Source organism: Terrapene carolina, unplaced genomic scaffold (assembly GCF_002925995.2).
Source record: "Terrapene carolina triunguis isolate 2854851 unplaced genomic scaffold, T_m_triunguis-2.0 Scaffold119, whole genome shotgun sequence".
In the NCBI taxonomy this organism is placed as follows: domain Eukaryota; kingdom Metazoa; phylum Chordata; order Testudines; family Emydidae; genus Terrapene; species Terrapene triunguis.
Window position 1 is genome coordinate 671427 of NW_020664470.1, and position 15188 is coordinate 686614.

At 42.6% G+C, this 15188-nt stretch overlaps 1 protein-coding gene across 1 annotated transcript; it reads right to left on the bottom strand.

Moving 5' to 3' along the window:
• Positions 1-8382: 8382 nt before the first annotated feature.
• Positions 8383-14283, bottom strand: LOC112123155 (olfactory receptor 1L4-like). The gene is made up of 2 exons (XM_024221828.1): positions 14169-14283; positions 8383-9350 (listed from the first exon to the last, which is right to left on the bottom strand). Exons 1-2 carry the CDS (start codon positions 14281-14283, stop codon positions 8383-8385), a joined length of 1083 nt encoding a protein of 360 aa, XP_024077596.1.
• Positions 14284-15188: the final 905 nt, after the last annotated feature.

Genomic DNA, 15188 nt, shown 5'->3' on the forward strand with positions numbered 1-15188 from the left:
GTTCAGAATCGTGATAGCCTGCAGTGATAGGAAAACCAGAAATAAAGGTCAACAGTGTCATTAATGGATGAAGAAACTGAGAAAGATGAGGGCAGATTTAATTTGGATCTTGGAAAGAACAGAGACCTTCTGCTTGTTCTTGAAGATACAACCGATGTCTGGAATGATATGAATGCTTCAAAAATAGTTCGCTGGAATAATATATTGCTTCTGCTTTGTCCAGACCCTTGTTGTGTGCTAATTTATGATGCTGACCCTTTGCAGGGATTGAGTTTTATTTTTCATGGTTAAGGGAGTTTTAAACAGCATACAGGACTGCACAGAGAAAAAATGCGTGTTCTGTGACTAGCCTACTGAATCATAAAAAAAATTCAGAAAAGTGAATTTTAATCATATGGGAAAGAATGTTCGGACGATACAATTTTCCAGCTCACATTTTGTCTTTTGTTTACATTAAAATAAATAAATAAATGAAGGATTATGCTGGTCCAATAAAGATACAGATACAGGAAGATATGACCAGTGCGAGTCCACTGAAAACTAAACAACAATTCAAATAAATACTACATCTTTTCAAATGAGAAGATGCCTGAGTACAATTCCCAATTAGAAAATGAGGAGCATTTTTTTTTCAATAAATTATGCACTCATAAATATTCACTCACTTCAAATGAGTTTGTCAGATTTAGATGAGATATCTAAAGATGGGTGGATGGATGGATAGGTGAGAGACAGTTGATTAGATACATGGGTGTATAAGGGGATAGATAGATAGATAGATAGATAGATGATCATTCTACCAGTATTTAATGACTATGATATTCAAAGGGACCTAAGGGGGAGTTAGAAGCCCAATTGCCATGGACTCAATGGGACTTGGACACCTAATTCCCTTAGGAACCTTTAAAAATCTCAGCCATTTTAACCTCATCCCCTTTGCTGAATTAATTCTAGACTCCCAGTGACTTCCAATATGCCCTTCTTTTTTTCTACCTCCTTTCTCCACAAAGCAGAGATCATTTTGTTCCACAGCTCCTCAAGTAGAGAAGGGTGAACTGCATCCATGCTGATGATAACCCATTTTCTAAGTGAGAAGTTATGTAAGTCTTTAACAGCTGGCATTTTCCCTCATTTCCTAATGCCTTGCTTTACCTTTCTCTGCTATCAATCTATTTACCTCTCTTTCTCTCTGCCTCTCTGAATATTTATTTGTCCATCTGTTCATCCATCTCTCTCTCTTTCTGGTCACCCCATACATATCTATCAATCCCTCTATCTATAAATCTGTTTGTTCATATTCTGTCCATCTGTCCCTCTTTGACACACAAACTATTTTTTCTCTATATATTGATCCATTCCCCATCCCTCTCTCTCCCCTCATTCATTTGTCTATCTAATCAACTATCTCTCACCTATCCATCTATCCATCCACCCAACCATCTATCATTTTTCTATATTGCTTACTAGTTTAATACTGGGGGTTTTTCAGGTCAACTTTTTAACTTAAACTGTATTTCTCAAATCAAGACATTTGCTTATTTTTAACCAACCAACAATTCATTAATTCACTTAGAACCACATTAATATTACCACATTACCATTCAAATGTAATCACAAGCAATTTTGTGTACTGCACACAGAGTACAGTGCTGTAAGCAACTATCACAGACTAGAGCTGAAGCTCAGAGGTTATAGCAAAGAATAATGCAAATTGCAAGATTTCTTTTGACATTTACTTATGATCAACAATTCTCAATTCTTTATTTATTACACAGTTTTAAGGGTGCACTTGTCTTTAAGACACTTTGAAGACAGTGGTTACTTCTCTTTGACTAGATTGGTCTAAAAGAGACAAGTTTAGAATATTAAAAGCAATTGTTTAAAACAATTATTTTCAATCTCTTTTAAGCCAATTTGCTTGGATTTATAAAAGAGGTAAAATCTAAAATATGGTTACTTGAGGTCTCACTAGAGAGTGTAGATTCAGCAAGATAACCTATAGTTATTTATGTTAAAGTAGAATCGAGGAAATACAATCTTTGAGGTGAAATCTTACTTCTTCTTATCCTCTGAACCTTGAGATGGGGAGGCTGGTCTGGGAATTGGGTACACTTACAGTTCTGCTTCTTCTTGTATTGGGTTCAGTCAACTCTCTTGAGCACATGGTGACCTCAGTGTATATACCCTAGTTTCAGAGCTTGTTGAAAAGGACCGCCCTCTGATTCCTATTGGACACATGCCAGGTGGGTCCTGAGATTTCAGAACCCTTAATTACGTTGCTGCTTCCATTAATATCCAGTAGATGGTGCTGGTTAATGGCAAATTTCCATAATGCTTTTATTATTGGAGGCTTTTTATATTTGATTTATTTCAAGGATTGTATTTCATTATTTGCACCTACTATCAATTGGGGCCTCTCCCCCTTTAAGCAATTTCTCTTACTATCCCAAAGTTATACCCCGGTTTATATCTTTCGATATTTCTCCTTCCTTGTGCCAGGCAACTCCTATTACTTCTAGAGTGTAACAATGAAAACCAGGAATGTCCTAGCATGCGTCTACATTTGGAGGACATACTCCATACATTCTTTGATTATACTAATCCTTTGGCATTATTTAGGACTTACAATAGAACAAGAGCTCTGCTCCTCATGTAAATTATTTGTCACACCACTGGGCCTAATATACAGCAACAATTGACACCAGCAGCTCCCATTGGCATCAATGAGATCTCAGCACCTTTGCAATTCAAGCCCACACTGATCCTGTGGTGAATGGAAAATGATCAAGGACCATACCAGGTCCAGGCATATCTTCTGCCCTGGCCACACCTGTGAGTGTGAGGCCAAAAGCTCAACAAAAGACACAGGGAGATTTTACATTGGTTGTGGCAAATCATTACTCAAATGGAGTATTGTGTCCAGTTCTGGGCACCACATTTCAGGAAAGATGTGGACAAATTGGGACAGTCCAGAGAAGAACAACAAAAATGATTAAAGGTCTAGAAAACATGACCTATGAGGGAAAAAAATTGGGTTTGTTTAGTCAAAAGAGAAGACTGAGAGGGGACATGATAATAGGGAGGTTTAGGCTGGACATTAGGAAAAACTTCCTGTCAGGGTGGTTAAGCAGGGTGGAATAAATTGTCTAGGGAGGTTGTGGAATCTTCATCATTGCAGATTTTTAAGAGCACATTAGATGAACACATGTCAGGAATGGTCTAGGTTTCTCCAAGGGAACACCAGGGGGTCTGCAGGCCCCACTGATCAACTCTTTCCCCTTCCCCATCCCTCCCGCAACTCCTTCCCCTCCCTCCCAGCACCTCCTGCATGCTAAAAGTCGGGTGACACAGTGGGGCTAAGGCAGGCTTACTACCTCCCCTGGCCCCGCACTGGTCCCAGAAGCATCCCTGTGGACCCTGGGGGGGGGAGGGGGTCTCCGCATGATGCCCCCACTCTGAGCACTGACTTTGCAGCTCCCATTGACCAGAAACTGTGGCCAATGGGAGATGCGGTGGCAGTGCCTGCAGGCAGGGACAATGCATGGAGACCCCTACCCCCACTCCCGCCTAGGAGCCACTGCCAGAGGGATGTGCACCCAAATTCCCTCCTTCCCTCCCTCCCTCCCAGAGCCTGCACCCCCATCCCCTCCTGCACCCAAACTCCTTCCCAGAGCCTGCACCCCGCACCCACTCCTGCATCCAAACTCCCTTCCCCAAGCCTGGTGAAAGTGAGTGAGGGTGAGGGAGAGCAAATGACGGAGAGAGGGGGGATGGAGTGCTAACAAGAGAATCTAAAGCTGCAGGAATAATCAAAGGCCTTGCCATTATTTCTAACAACCCGGTGATGCTCTTCCCCCTTCCAAACACCCTTCCAAGGGAAAGTGAGCTGTTCAAGAGATAATTAACCTCTGTGGGTGACTAACTCATGAGAGGCTTACAAACCCAAAGCTGTATGGACATTAATTAGACTTTAATTTACCATCTAATGTCATTGTGTGTAGCCCCCCTTGAATTCAACAGAATTTGACTAGACTGCAGGGCTGATGATTTGGAGAATGAAATAAAATACAACAAAATTCTTCACCACGGTGTGACTACACAGCCTCTCTCTGACCATGCTCCATTCTCTGCTGCAACCTGGTGTCCATTATGGGGCACTGCAGCACCTTGATCATCTCTTAAGTGTCTTAATGCCCATTATCCAGTAAAATATTTCCCATCCCTCACCCTCTGCTGCCCCTAGTGCCCCATTATATATCAATTGACACCAGCTGGGGATTTCTCTTTAAGGATTAAAAAACCCTCTTGTCTAGTTTTTCATCTCTGTTTGCAAAGGAACCTATAGGCTGATTCTCTATGAACACCTATGGGCTGAGTGTCTGCTGCTTTTTCAACTTGTGTCATCAGTAACACCTGGGCTCAGTGATTAAAGAGTGAGTGTAAACTGCTGCCAACAGCTGGGTGAGTGGTCAGGAAGCATGTTCTAGTGGCTTGGGTGCTATATGGGAACTTGGACCATTCTCTTCTCTATCAATGACTTACTGTGTGACCCTGAGTAAGTTAATTAATCTCAGATTTCCCCAGGAGCTTACTTATATCACCCCATTCATTGTATAGGGATCCTAGATGATTAACTCAGGGTTTGTGGATTCCACTGGGTGACCAGCTGCCTAAAGGTTAGGTGCTGTAATGTTCACCATTGCAACACCTAAGTCCTTTTGTTAATGTGACCCAAGTTGTGGAAAGTGTTATTTATTGTGTTCGGTGCTCAACATCTGTGAAAATTGGACCAATGGTTTGCTCTATGTTAGGGCTCCTTGAAAATTTTTGGTTGAGAAGTTTTTTCTGCTGGAAAATGGGGTTTGGTCAACACTAAACCACTTAATAGGGAAATTTCATTTTTGACTAAAATTTTCAATTTTTTTGAAAAAAACAAAAATCTGAATGGAAAATTCTGGGAACACAACAATTAGATTTCACTGGCTTGGTGAAATCTAATTATAGAACATGCTACCAGCTTGGGGTATCTGCCCTGTTTTCTGACAGTCTGCCCTGGGATGGGCAGTCACAGTGGTGAGCCACTCCAGACAGCAGGACTATCTACTATAACATCTGTCAGCAGGAACAGTCTTTGATGGCCCCATTCTTTCATCTGAGGCTCACTTGAATGCAGAACCCTCTGAACTTCATACCTGTTGCAGCCCTTACCTGCCTCAACCCATCCTGGAACATGACTGATGAAGAGCGAGGTGAATAAATGAAATAAAGCCAACAGCAGATGGCTCCCCAGCGGCACAAGGAACAACTTAAAATGGCTTTATCCTTTGTGGATCTTACCCTGGGCTGAGGAGTTCACCACTTGCTTCCCATTCCCATACATATGGTCCAATAAAAGATATTACCTCACCTACCTGGTCTCTCTAATATGAACTCCTACCCTTTTTCACTGCCTTTCTCTTGACCTCTCCTGTTACTGCCATGTCCTATTTTGAGAAGCAGCAATGAAAACTACACACGTTATTCAAGTTGAAGGTGAGCCATCAACTGATAATGGAGCCCATGGGTGCCTAAATCCATTAGTCTCGTTTGAAATTCCCAGTCTATACAGTTAAAATAAGGTAGGAAAGGAGAAATCCATTTTCTGCACCAATAAATATACTAAGGTGACCAGCAATTCATAGGCTCCTAGAGGTCAGAGTAGAGCTGGGATTTTCACATGGGCCTAAGAGAGTTAGGTACACAGCTCTAATTGGATTTTGGTACCTAACTCCCTTGGCTATTTGAAAATCCAGCCAAAGAGAGGGATTTCCAAAGCACTCAGGGGGTCTTTTCAAATGGACAAATGGCTGTTAGGCACCCAAACCCCATTGGCTGTCTATGGGCATTGGGCACCTAACTGTTGCTTGCCCCTTTGAGAATCTTCCCCTTAGCATTGCTCTAAGTCTCCTCCCACTCAAATCAATGGGATTTTTGCCCTTTATTTCAAGAAGAGCAAAGACAGCACCATGATCAGTGATTTTGAAAATCCCATTCATGAAATCTTATTAGGTGCTGCTGGAAGCAGAGCTTTGAGGGGGCTAAAGAAGGAGAATTGTGTAGAATGAGACACACTCTGTTTGCCCAGGCCACTGTACAGCAAGTTGCTTAAACACACATTTAGCTCTAAGATTAGGAATAGTTGCATTGACTACCCATGTGACTAAAATACGTACGTGCTTAAGTACCTTGCTGAACTTAGTCTTAAATTTTGGAGTCCTTGAGATTTAAGGATGAGATTTGCAAAGCCACTTCAGGGATGTGAATTTATAGAAATGAGTGGTAGATTTGAAAGTATCAGTCTAGAATTCCACCTGTCCTGCAGGTGTCTTTTTCTCCAGGGGGAAAATAGCACTGAACACCCTTTAACCATGTAAATATATATTCAAAAAGTGGAAGATCCCTGTGCAAAACACTTCATCTCCTCAGGGGAAAGGGGGACATGAGCTGGGAGTGTTCCCACATCTCAAGTGAGGCTCTAACCATTGGGCTAAATGTTGTAAGGCAGGTGTCCTTCTTCTACCCCTCCATCCCCAGCCTGCTTCACGTGTATCATAACTATAAAGGGAAGAGTAACAGCCCTCCTGTGTACAATACTATAAAATCCCTCCTGGCCAGAGACTCCAAAATCCTTTTACCTGTAAAGGGTTAAGAACCTCAGGTAACCTGGCTGACACTTGACCCAAAGGACCAATAAGGGGGCAAGATACTTTCAAATCTTGGTGGGGGGAAGGCTTTTGTTTATGCTCTTTGTTTTGGGGGTTGTTCGCTCTTGGGACTAAGAGGGACCAGACATCACTCCATGCTCTCCAAATCTTCTGAACAAGTCTCTCTTATTTCAAACTTGTAAGTAACAGCCAGGCAAGGCGTGTTAGGGTTATCTTTGTTTTCTCAACTTGTAAATGTACCTTTTGCTAGAGGGTTTACTTCTGTTTACTGTAACTTTGAACTTAAGGCTAGGGGGGTTCCTCTGGGCTCTTTGAATCTGATGACCCTGTAAAGTTATTTTCCATCCTGATTTTACAGAGATGATATTTACCTTTCTTTCTTTAATTAAAAGCCTTCTTTTTAAGAACCTGATTGATTTTTCCTTGTTTTAAGATCCAAGGGGATTGGATCTGGACTGATCAGGAATTGGTGGGTGAAGAAGTCTCTCAAGGCTACCCAGGGAAGGGAGTTAGCACTTGGGAGTGGTGGCAGCAAAACCAGATCTAAGCTGGTAATTCAGTTTAGAGGTTCTCATGCAGGTCCCACACATCTGTACCCTAGAGTTCAGAGTGGGGAAGGAACCTTGACAACATGGCATTAGATAGATACCAAAGCTACTCTTGCAAGACATGGTTTAGGCATCTAAGCTGCCTGACACCAGGAGAGGGGTCCCATTCATGGATCACAAGCAGAGATAAGTACCTCCCTGCAACCTGGGTTTAGATACCAAACTCTGTGAGAAGTGGGTGGGGCTTAGAACACACTCCTCCCCCCTTGGAGCTCCCACTGGCTAGTTTAGGCAGGGAGTCACCAAGTGTGCTGGCTTTTGGGGATCCCATTCCATGCTGCATCTCTATCCCCATTTACTGCACAGCAAGCCTAGGCAACTAACTCAGGCTTTGTGGAATCCAGGGATTTTCAAGGTGAAAAAAAGTTGTGTTGCAGTGCTGATGGTTCTTAATCACTTTGTGGAACTGGGCCTCAGTGTGGAGGATCAGAGTGAAAACTAAACACAGTACCTAAGCTGTTCCCGGTCATACTGGATTTCAAAGTCATCTAGGACAGTGCCATGGTTTTCATGGCAACTATGACACAAAAAGTCTACATAGAAGTGCTATCCAGACATGGACATTGAAGTCTGTTTAGATCATGAAATTAATTGCTGCAGAGCTGGGAATAAAACCCACAAATCTTGATTCCCAATCTCATGTTTATACCATTCAAACAAACTCCACTTCCAGAGACTGCAATGACCCCAAGAAATAAGCACTTGTTGACTGTGATTTTGGAGAAGATTAAGTGGACATGATACGGTCAAGTGTACCCATATTTTAAACAAAAGCCTGCACTTGTTTTATATCTGCATTTGAAATTATGATCGTTTTAAATTCAAAAGCATTTACTCAATAGAAGTCCCTTCCAAAGTAAAGATTACTGTGATGCAAACAAAGCAAAATCACTGTCAGTGATGAACATGGGCCTTATCCATTATCTTTTAAAGTCAATGTTAGAACGCCAATTGATTTTAGTTCCTATTTGTTTGGTTTGGTATGAACACATTTTTTTCAGTCAATAACACACATCCGTGATCAGCCAGCATTCCCTGGTTCTTTATTAAACATTCAGCTTAAGAGGGTTTTACATTACATTACATGAGAAATATTTCCCCAGTATTTTCCAAAGTGCTATTTTCATCTCCTTATTTTTCAGACTATAGATGATGGGGTTTAACATAGGGGTTAAGATGCTGTACTGGATGGTGAACAGTCTGTCCAGAATCATTGAAGAGACTGAGTTGGGTCTCATGTACCGAAACAAACCAGTCCCATAGCATAAAACAACCACAACGAGGTGGGAGCTGCAGGTGGAGAAGGCTTTATGCCTGCCCTCTGAGGAGGGTATCCTCAGGACGGTGGAGATGATGTGTATGTAAGAGTGTATAGTGAAGGAGAATGAGATGAGCCCTATGACCATAGCAGAAGTGAAAAACACCACTTGACTGGTAAAAGTCTCAGTACAGGACAGATCTAATACGGAAGGGAGTTCACAGATGAAATGACTGATTTCACTGAGCCCACAGAATTGCATCTCTGACAGAGGAAGAGTGTTTATCAGTGCATATAAGAGAGCCATTGTCCATGCACCACCCACTAGCTGACAGCAGACCTGTTTATTCATGGTCACCATGTAATGCAATGGATCACATATGGCAGCATATCGGTCATAAGCCATGGCTGCAAGAATTAAAACTTCAGTACAGGATGACATAAAAATAAAGAATATCTGGGCAATGCAGGCATTTACAGAAATTGTTTTTTCCTCTCTCAAGAAATCTACCAGCATCTTAGGGACAGAGACAGAGGAATAACAGATGTCAAGGAAAGATAAGTTACTCAGGAAAAAGTACATGGGGGTGTGGAGTTGAGGATCAGCCTTTATCACCAGAATGATCAGCATGTTCCCCAACAGAGTGATGAGATAAATAACTAAAAACAACACAAAGAAGAAAATCTGGATCTTTGGATCACTGGAAAGTCCAAAGAGAATAAAATGGATCACAGTGGTTTGATTCTCCTTTGACTTCTTTTTTTCAGCAAAACTGAGACCTGCAAGTAGAGAAAAATGCATAAAACCAACAAAAAGTAATTGTATCTTCACCATGATATTATTATCTAAGTACTTCCTTAGATAAATAATCTTGGTAACACAAGAAATGTAAAATAAGTGCTACTGCATCAAATTCTACCTTATAAATGTGGTTTAAAGTGTTGGCATTCTGCTTTATCTACTGAAGCTACACAGGTTTCGGCAACATAGTGGTCCTTAAACTCTTTCCATATTCAGAACCACTTCTTGAAATTCACATCTTCTGGACACTTTCCCTGCCAAGGTACTGAATTCTGTTCCCAACATTTTCCTGTGACATCTGAAGATTTCAGTTCCAGGAAGGAAAAGTTATTTTGCAAGGTAAATAATGCAACCATATAATAAACACATGGCTCTGAAAAATGACTGATGTTCAAAGAAATGGTGATAGGTGATTTAATGAAAAACCTAGACAAAGAGAGAGCCCTTTTTGCCAGTTGTGTCCTGAGTTTTATTGATGTTCTTGGAAAAATCAGAATCTCCACATGCATTCTGGGTAGGAGGAGGTGTGAAGGTGCTGGAGCGGCCAGCCCCAGCCCTTTCCCCCCATCTCAGGACCCCAGGGATTGTCTTTTCCATGCTGATCCAATCAAAAATCCACCCTCCCACCAGCACTGAGAAGGGGGGAAGAGACACAAAAGAATAAAATATGGACATAGGGATGGATTTGAAAGTGGAATCCCACAGCTTCATTGACTTTGAAATATAATGGGATGGGAGGTAAACCCAGCTCTGCCACTGACCTGCTGGGAGACCTTGCAAAGTCACTTCCCCTTCCTGTGTCTGTTTCCCCATCTGTGTGACATGGCAGCAATGATGCTTTGGAAGTAATGGGTGTATAAGAGCGAGGTATTATTATTACTTGGCTCCTGTTTGGGGTTAAATGACCACCATGCCAAATACCCAATATTCAGGGTTGGCCACCATCAGGCTGAACATAGGGTTCCACCCACCTGTGAATCCTCCAGGCCAGATCGTGATACCTTAGTCCCTTTCAGTCTCATTGACTCAGGGAGTAAGGGGCTGCCCAGCATAAGTAAACATCTGCAAGTGGGATACGGTTGAGATAGTCTGCTGAGAGTTGCAATTCCAGGTCCCCAGACTAATCTCAGGGCCATTAACGGGGGAACAAATGGAGCTTCAGAGAAGTGGGAACTGAAGCAGCAAAATAGAACTTCCAAGCACAAGATGAATTTAGTACTGCACAGGGGTAAATATAGGCATAGGAGGGGTCAGCTCCAAAAAAGAAAAGGGAATTCACAGGAAGACAGTTAAAGCACTGTGTCATTGAATGAAAGGTTCAGGGAACTAATCACTGGGCCAGCAAAAGCCTGCGAATGACTACATAGGTTGACGGTTAGGGCACGCACCTGGAATGTTGGAGACCTGGATCCAGTCTCCTTCCTCTGATGAGTCTTTAATTATTTATCCAACGTGGAGCAGGTCCAACAGGAGAGACTGCAGGAGCCATACATCAGACTATCCCATAGTTCTGTGCACAGAGCACTTTTCTGAGACAGGGGAGACCATTGTTCAAACCCTTTTTCTGTATCAGGAGGAAGAGGGAATTACACAGGTTTCACATGTGAGTGCACTAACCACTGATCTAATAGTTATAAAGTCAACTCCTCCTTCTCCAGACAGATTTTGAATAGGGCCTAATCCAGTCCTCAGTGTTTGCCTACTGGATAGGATGAGATAGGCAGAGGAGGGTCTATCTTCCCCCGGGTTGTGGATCACTCCAGGGCTGAGATGTCTGGATGTCTAGCCGTATCAGTTCACCTGCTCAGAGGCAGAAATGTAGGTGCCTTGGGAACTTTCACTGCAAAAATTGTAGGCGTCAAATGAGTTTAGGCGCCGACTGAGTAAGTCAGCAGATGAGCAGAGGTTTTAGGCATCTAACATGGAAGTCAGGGCACGAAGGTCCCTTTGTGAATCTGGTGGATGGGTGAAGGACTTAAAAAAACTTAATGGGGGGAGGAACAGGCAACATATTAAAATAATTTATAGAATTATAAAAAATACCTGGCCTGAAAGACCAAAAAATTCCTTTGTTACGTACCAATATAAAGACATTGACTTCTTCATTCTAAATGTTTACACACAGAAGTGACTAGATCCCCTGAGATGATGGGTATCAGAAATTGAAACTACTTCATCATATCTCAGGCTCATATCTGCTGCTGGTATTTCTAAGAGCAAGCTAAGAAATTCAGTAGAAATAAAATGTAAACAAACTTATGCAATAGTTCCAAGGAAATCACAGGAAGTGTGAGACATCTGAGGCTTCTCCATCATTACTAGTGGTACCGATTAAAGAGTGAGAGTCTATCTCGACAGCTGCACATGGCAAAGCAGAGCATTCTTCACCTTGAATAGGGAAATCCAGCTAGGTCGGAGAGGCGCTCAAGTCAGAATTGATTTCATTTACAGAGATATGTGTCTATTTATACTCAGTGAAGAACAAAGAGCAAGGCATTAACCCATAGGTTTCCAATTAATTCTGAATGTATGCCTGCCACCCCTGAGATATGCTGCTGGATGTCTGTCTGAACAGCCAATTGCTTTACCACAAAAGCCACACCGCTGCATGTTTATTTTTTATTTAAATTACATTAAAATTTTAATTATATATATTGGCTATTTCTCTCATTCAGCAGGTGGTCATGTTGCTGGATGGGGTCTCAGGAACATCAGGTCAGATTGCTGGGTGGGGCTCTGAGTCAGAAGATCAGATGGCTGGGCACGGGGAGGGGGATCATATGTCTGAGTATTTTAAAGACATCAGGTGAGAACTTTGACATACCATCAGTAAATATCTAGTGTACCATTCAGATTATGGGTTGCCTGGAGTTATTTATCATGGTAACTCTGATCTGAGTTAAACTTTCACCAGGCTGGGGCAGAGGGTTGGGGTGCAGGAGGGGGTGTGGGGTGCAGCCTGGGGCAGGGGGGTGAAGTGCAGGAGGGGGTGCAGGCTCCGGGAGGGAGTTTGGGTGTAGGTGTGGGTTCTGGACTGGGACATGAGATTGGGGTGCAGGAGGGGGTGTGGGGTTCAGGCTCCGGCCGGGTGGCACTTACCTCGGGTGGCTCCCGAAAGCGACCAGCACATCCCTCTGGCAGTGGTTCCTAGGTGGGGGGGGCAAGGGGTCTCCACATGCTGCCCCTGCCCGAAGGCACCCGCCTCCGCAGCTCCTATTGGCTACAGTTCCCAGACAATAAGAGCTGTGGAGTTGGCGCTCAGGGCAGGGGCAGCACATGGAGACCCTCTTCCCCCCACCCCCCAGGGGCCGCAGGGACATCCTGGTGTCTTTTGGGAGCGGCGTGGGGTCAGGACAGGCAGGGAGCCTGCCTTAGCCCCGCTGTGCCGTCAGACTTTTAGCACCTAAAATCTCCCGGTTTGGCTTCAGTAGCCTCCGGGAGATAGAGGGAAGGGGAGAACTTGAGGGCGGGAAGGAGGGGGAGGAGTTGATCAGTGGGGCTCATGGATCTCCTGGAGTACTCTCGGTGACCCCCAGGGGTCCGCGGACCCCAGTTTGAGAAACACTGGTTTAAATGAATGTTTCCCTACCTCCAAACGTGCAGTACAATTCTGCTTGTTGAATATTTTGTGTAACGTCAGGACAACCTCCTGAATTCTCTGAAGGTTTTAACCTGGCATGAGCTAAAGGTGCTTTTTCTGCAGCTTTTAGACAACGTTTGCCACACTTTGGTCCCATTGAAGTCAAAAGCGAAGAAGCTACTTAATTCAGATGGGCTGGGATTGCTTAATTTATGTCTTAATTTATGGGCCAGAAAAAGTATGCAAATAACTCTGTGGTCCAGTGGTTAGGGCACTCACCTTAGAGGGGGAGATCCCTATGCAAATCCCTTCTCTTCATCAGGCACAAAGGGAACTTGAAATAGAGTTTCCCACCTCCCATCTCAGTGTTCTAACCACTGGCTTAAAGGTTATAAGGGAGGTGACCATTTTGTGTGGTGCTAAACTGGCCCTAATTCATTCTTCCAAGAAATTACACTCCTAAACTGTCTGACACCAGGAAAGGGAGGCCTTGGCTGTGCCTTGGAATCACAGATAAGTACCTCCCTGAAGCACAGACTTTGGCACCAAACTCTGTGAGAGGGGTGCAGCTTAAGACACAGGTGACCAGTGGCTAGCTTATGTGGCTCCTTGCCTAGCTTATTGGCTTATGTGGATCATGTTCGCAGGCTCCTATCTCTCTCCATGCATTGCATAGGCAGCCTAGGTGCTTAAATCAGGTTTACTGGATTCCATTCTTGTTCTAGTTATTTTCTAGGTGCCTAAAAGTTAGGTGCGGCAACACCTAATTCTCTCTGTGGCTCTGGGTCTATGAATCTATGAACCATTTTGAGCAGTTACTAGCAACCCCTCTCAGACACGAAACACTGAATGTTCCCAGTGGGCTGTTGGTCAAGACTTATTTTCAGAAAATATTCACAACTATTTTTCCATTGTGAAACATATTTTCTTTTAAAACTTAGTGACAATTAAAAAAATGGACATTTTAATTGAAATATGGATTACATATTAACTCAACATTTGCTGTCCTTTCATATATCCCCTTGACGACAATCCCTTTGAGACAAGATGGCTTGATAGTTCCAAAAGTCTATTATGACTCCAAGTTGCAGTGGTTGAAGCAGAACATTATCATTTATGGACTGAATTCAATGTGCCAATAAATTACACGAACTCAGATCATTTTATCACTCAGTTCCTATGTCTTTACTTCAAAACTAAAAGTAGTAATATTTACATTCCTTGCATTTCCCCAATATTTTCTCAACAGCTGTTTTCACCTCTTTGGTTTTCAGGCTCTGGATGATGATGTTTAACATGGGCATTAACAACTTGTACTGGATGGAGAACATTCTATCCAAAACCCCCTTCTGAGCTGGGTATCAGACAACTGAAGAATCTAGTAGAATAAGGAAACCAGAGTAGCGGGGGAACTGTAAGTGGAGAAGGTTTTGTGTCTACCAATTGAGGAGCGTATCCTCAGGATAGCCGAGATGATGTCCATGTAGGTGACTAGGATGAGGAAGAATGTAACTGCAGACTTGTTTGTTCATAATCTTAACTTAATGCATTGGCTGACATATGGCAGTGTATTGATCATAAGCTATCATGGAAAGAATGTGAATTTCACCACAACCAGCCAGGATCTAGACAATGCAGCCCTTCACAGAAATGGTTTTCACCTGGATTAGGCAATTTTCCAGCATTTTAGGGAGTGTGACAAAGTAATAACAAATATCGAAGAAAGATAAATGGAAGAGGAAAATGTACATAAGAGTATAAAACTGAGGATCAGCCTCTGTCACCTGGATGATATCACACTCGCCATGAGGGTTATCAGATAAATAAATGAAATCATCATGAAGAATAAAGTTTGAATCAATGGGTCTTTAGGAGCTCCCAAGTGAATAAAATAGGTGGCAGTGGTTTGATTTTCTTTTGACATTTATTTAGCAAATCTATGACTTATAAGGAGAGAAGAGAGAACAAAATGAACAAATTTAATAAACATGAATGGAAATGTTATGACATTTTGATCGGAGCAGAAGAATAAATACAAAGTAGTCTCTATTCCATAGCCATAAAGACAGCATTGTCTAAGGACACATCTGATTAGAAAAAGCTAGTTTGGACTGGTTGTGCAGCTAACAAAATGACAAAAAGTGGAACAACTTAGACTTCACATTTTTATATACCATAGAGTACTTCCAAAGAGAAAGACTTTGTCTATGGTGGTAGCATCTAAACACTACACAGA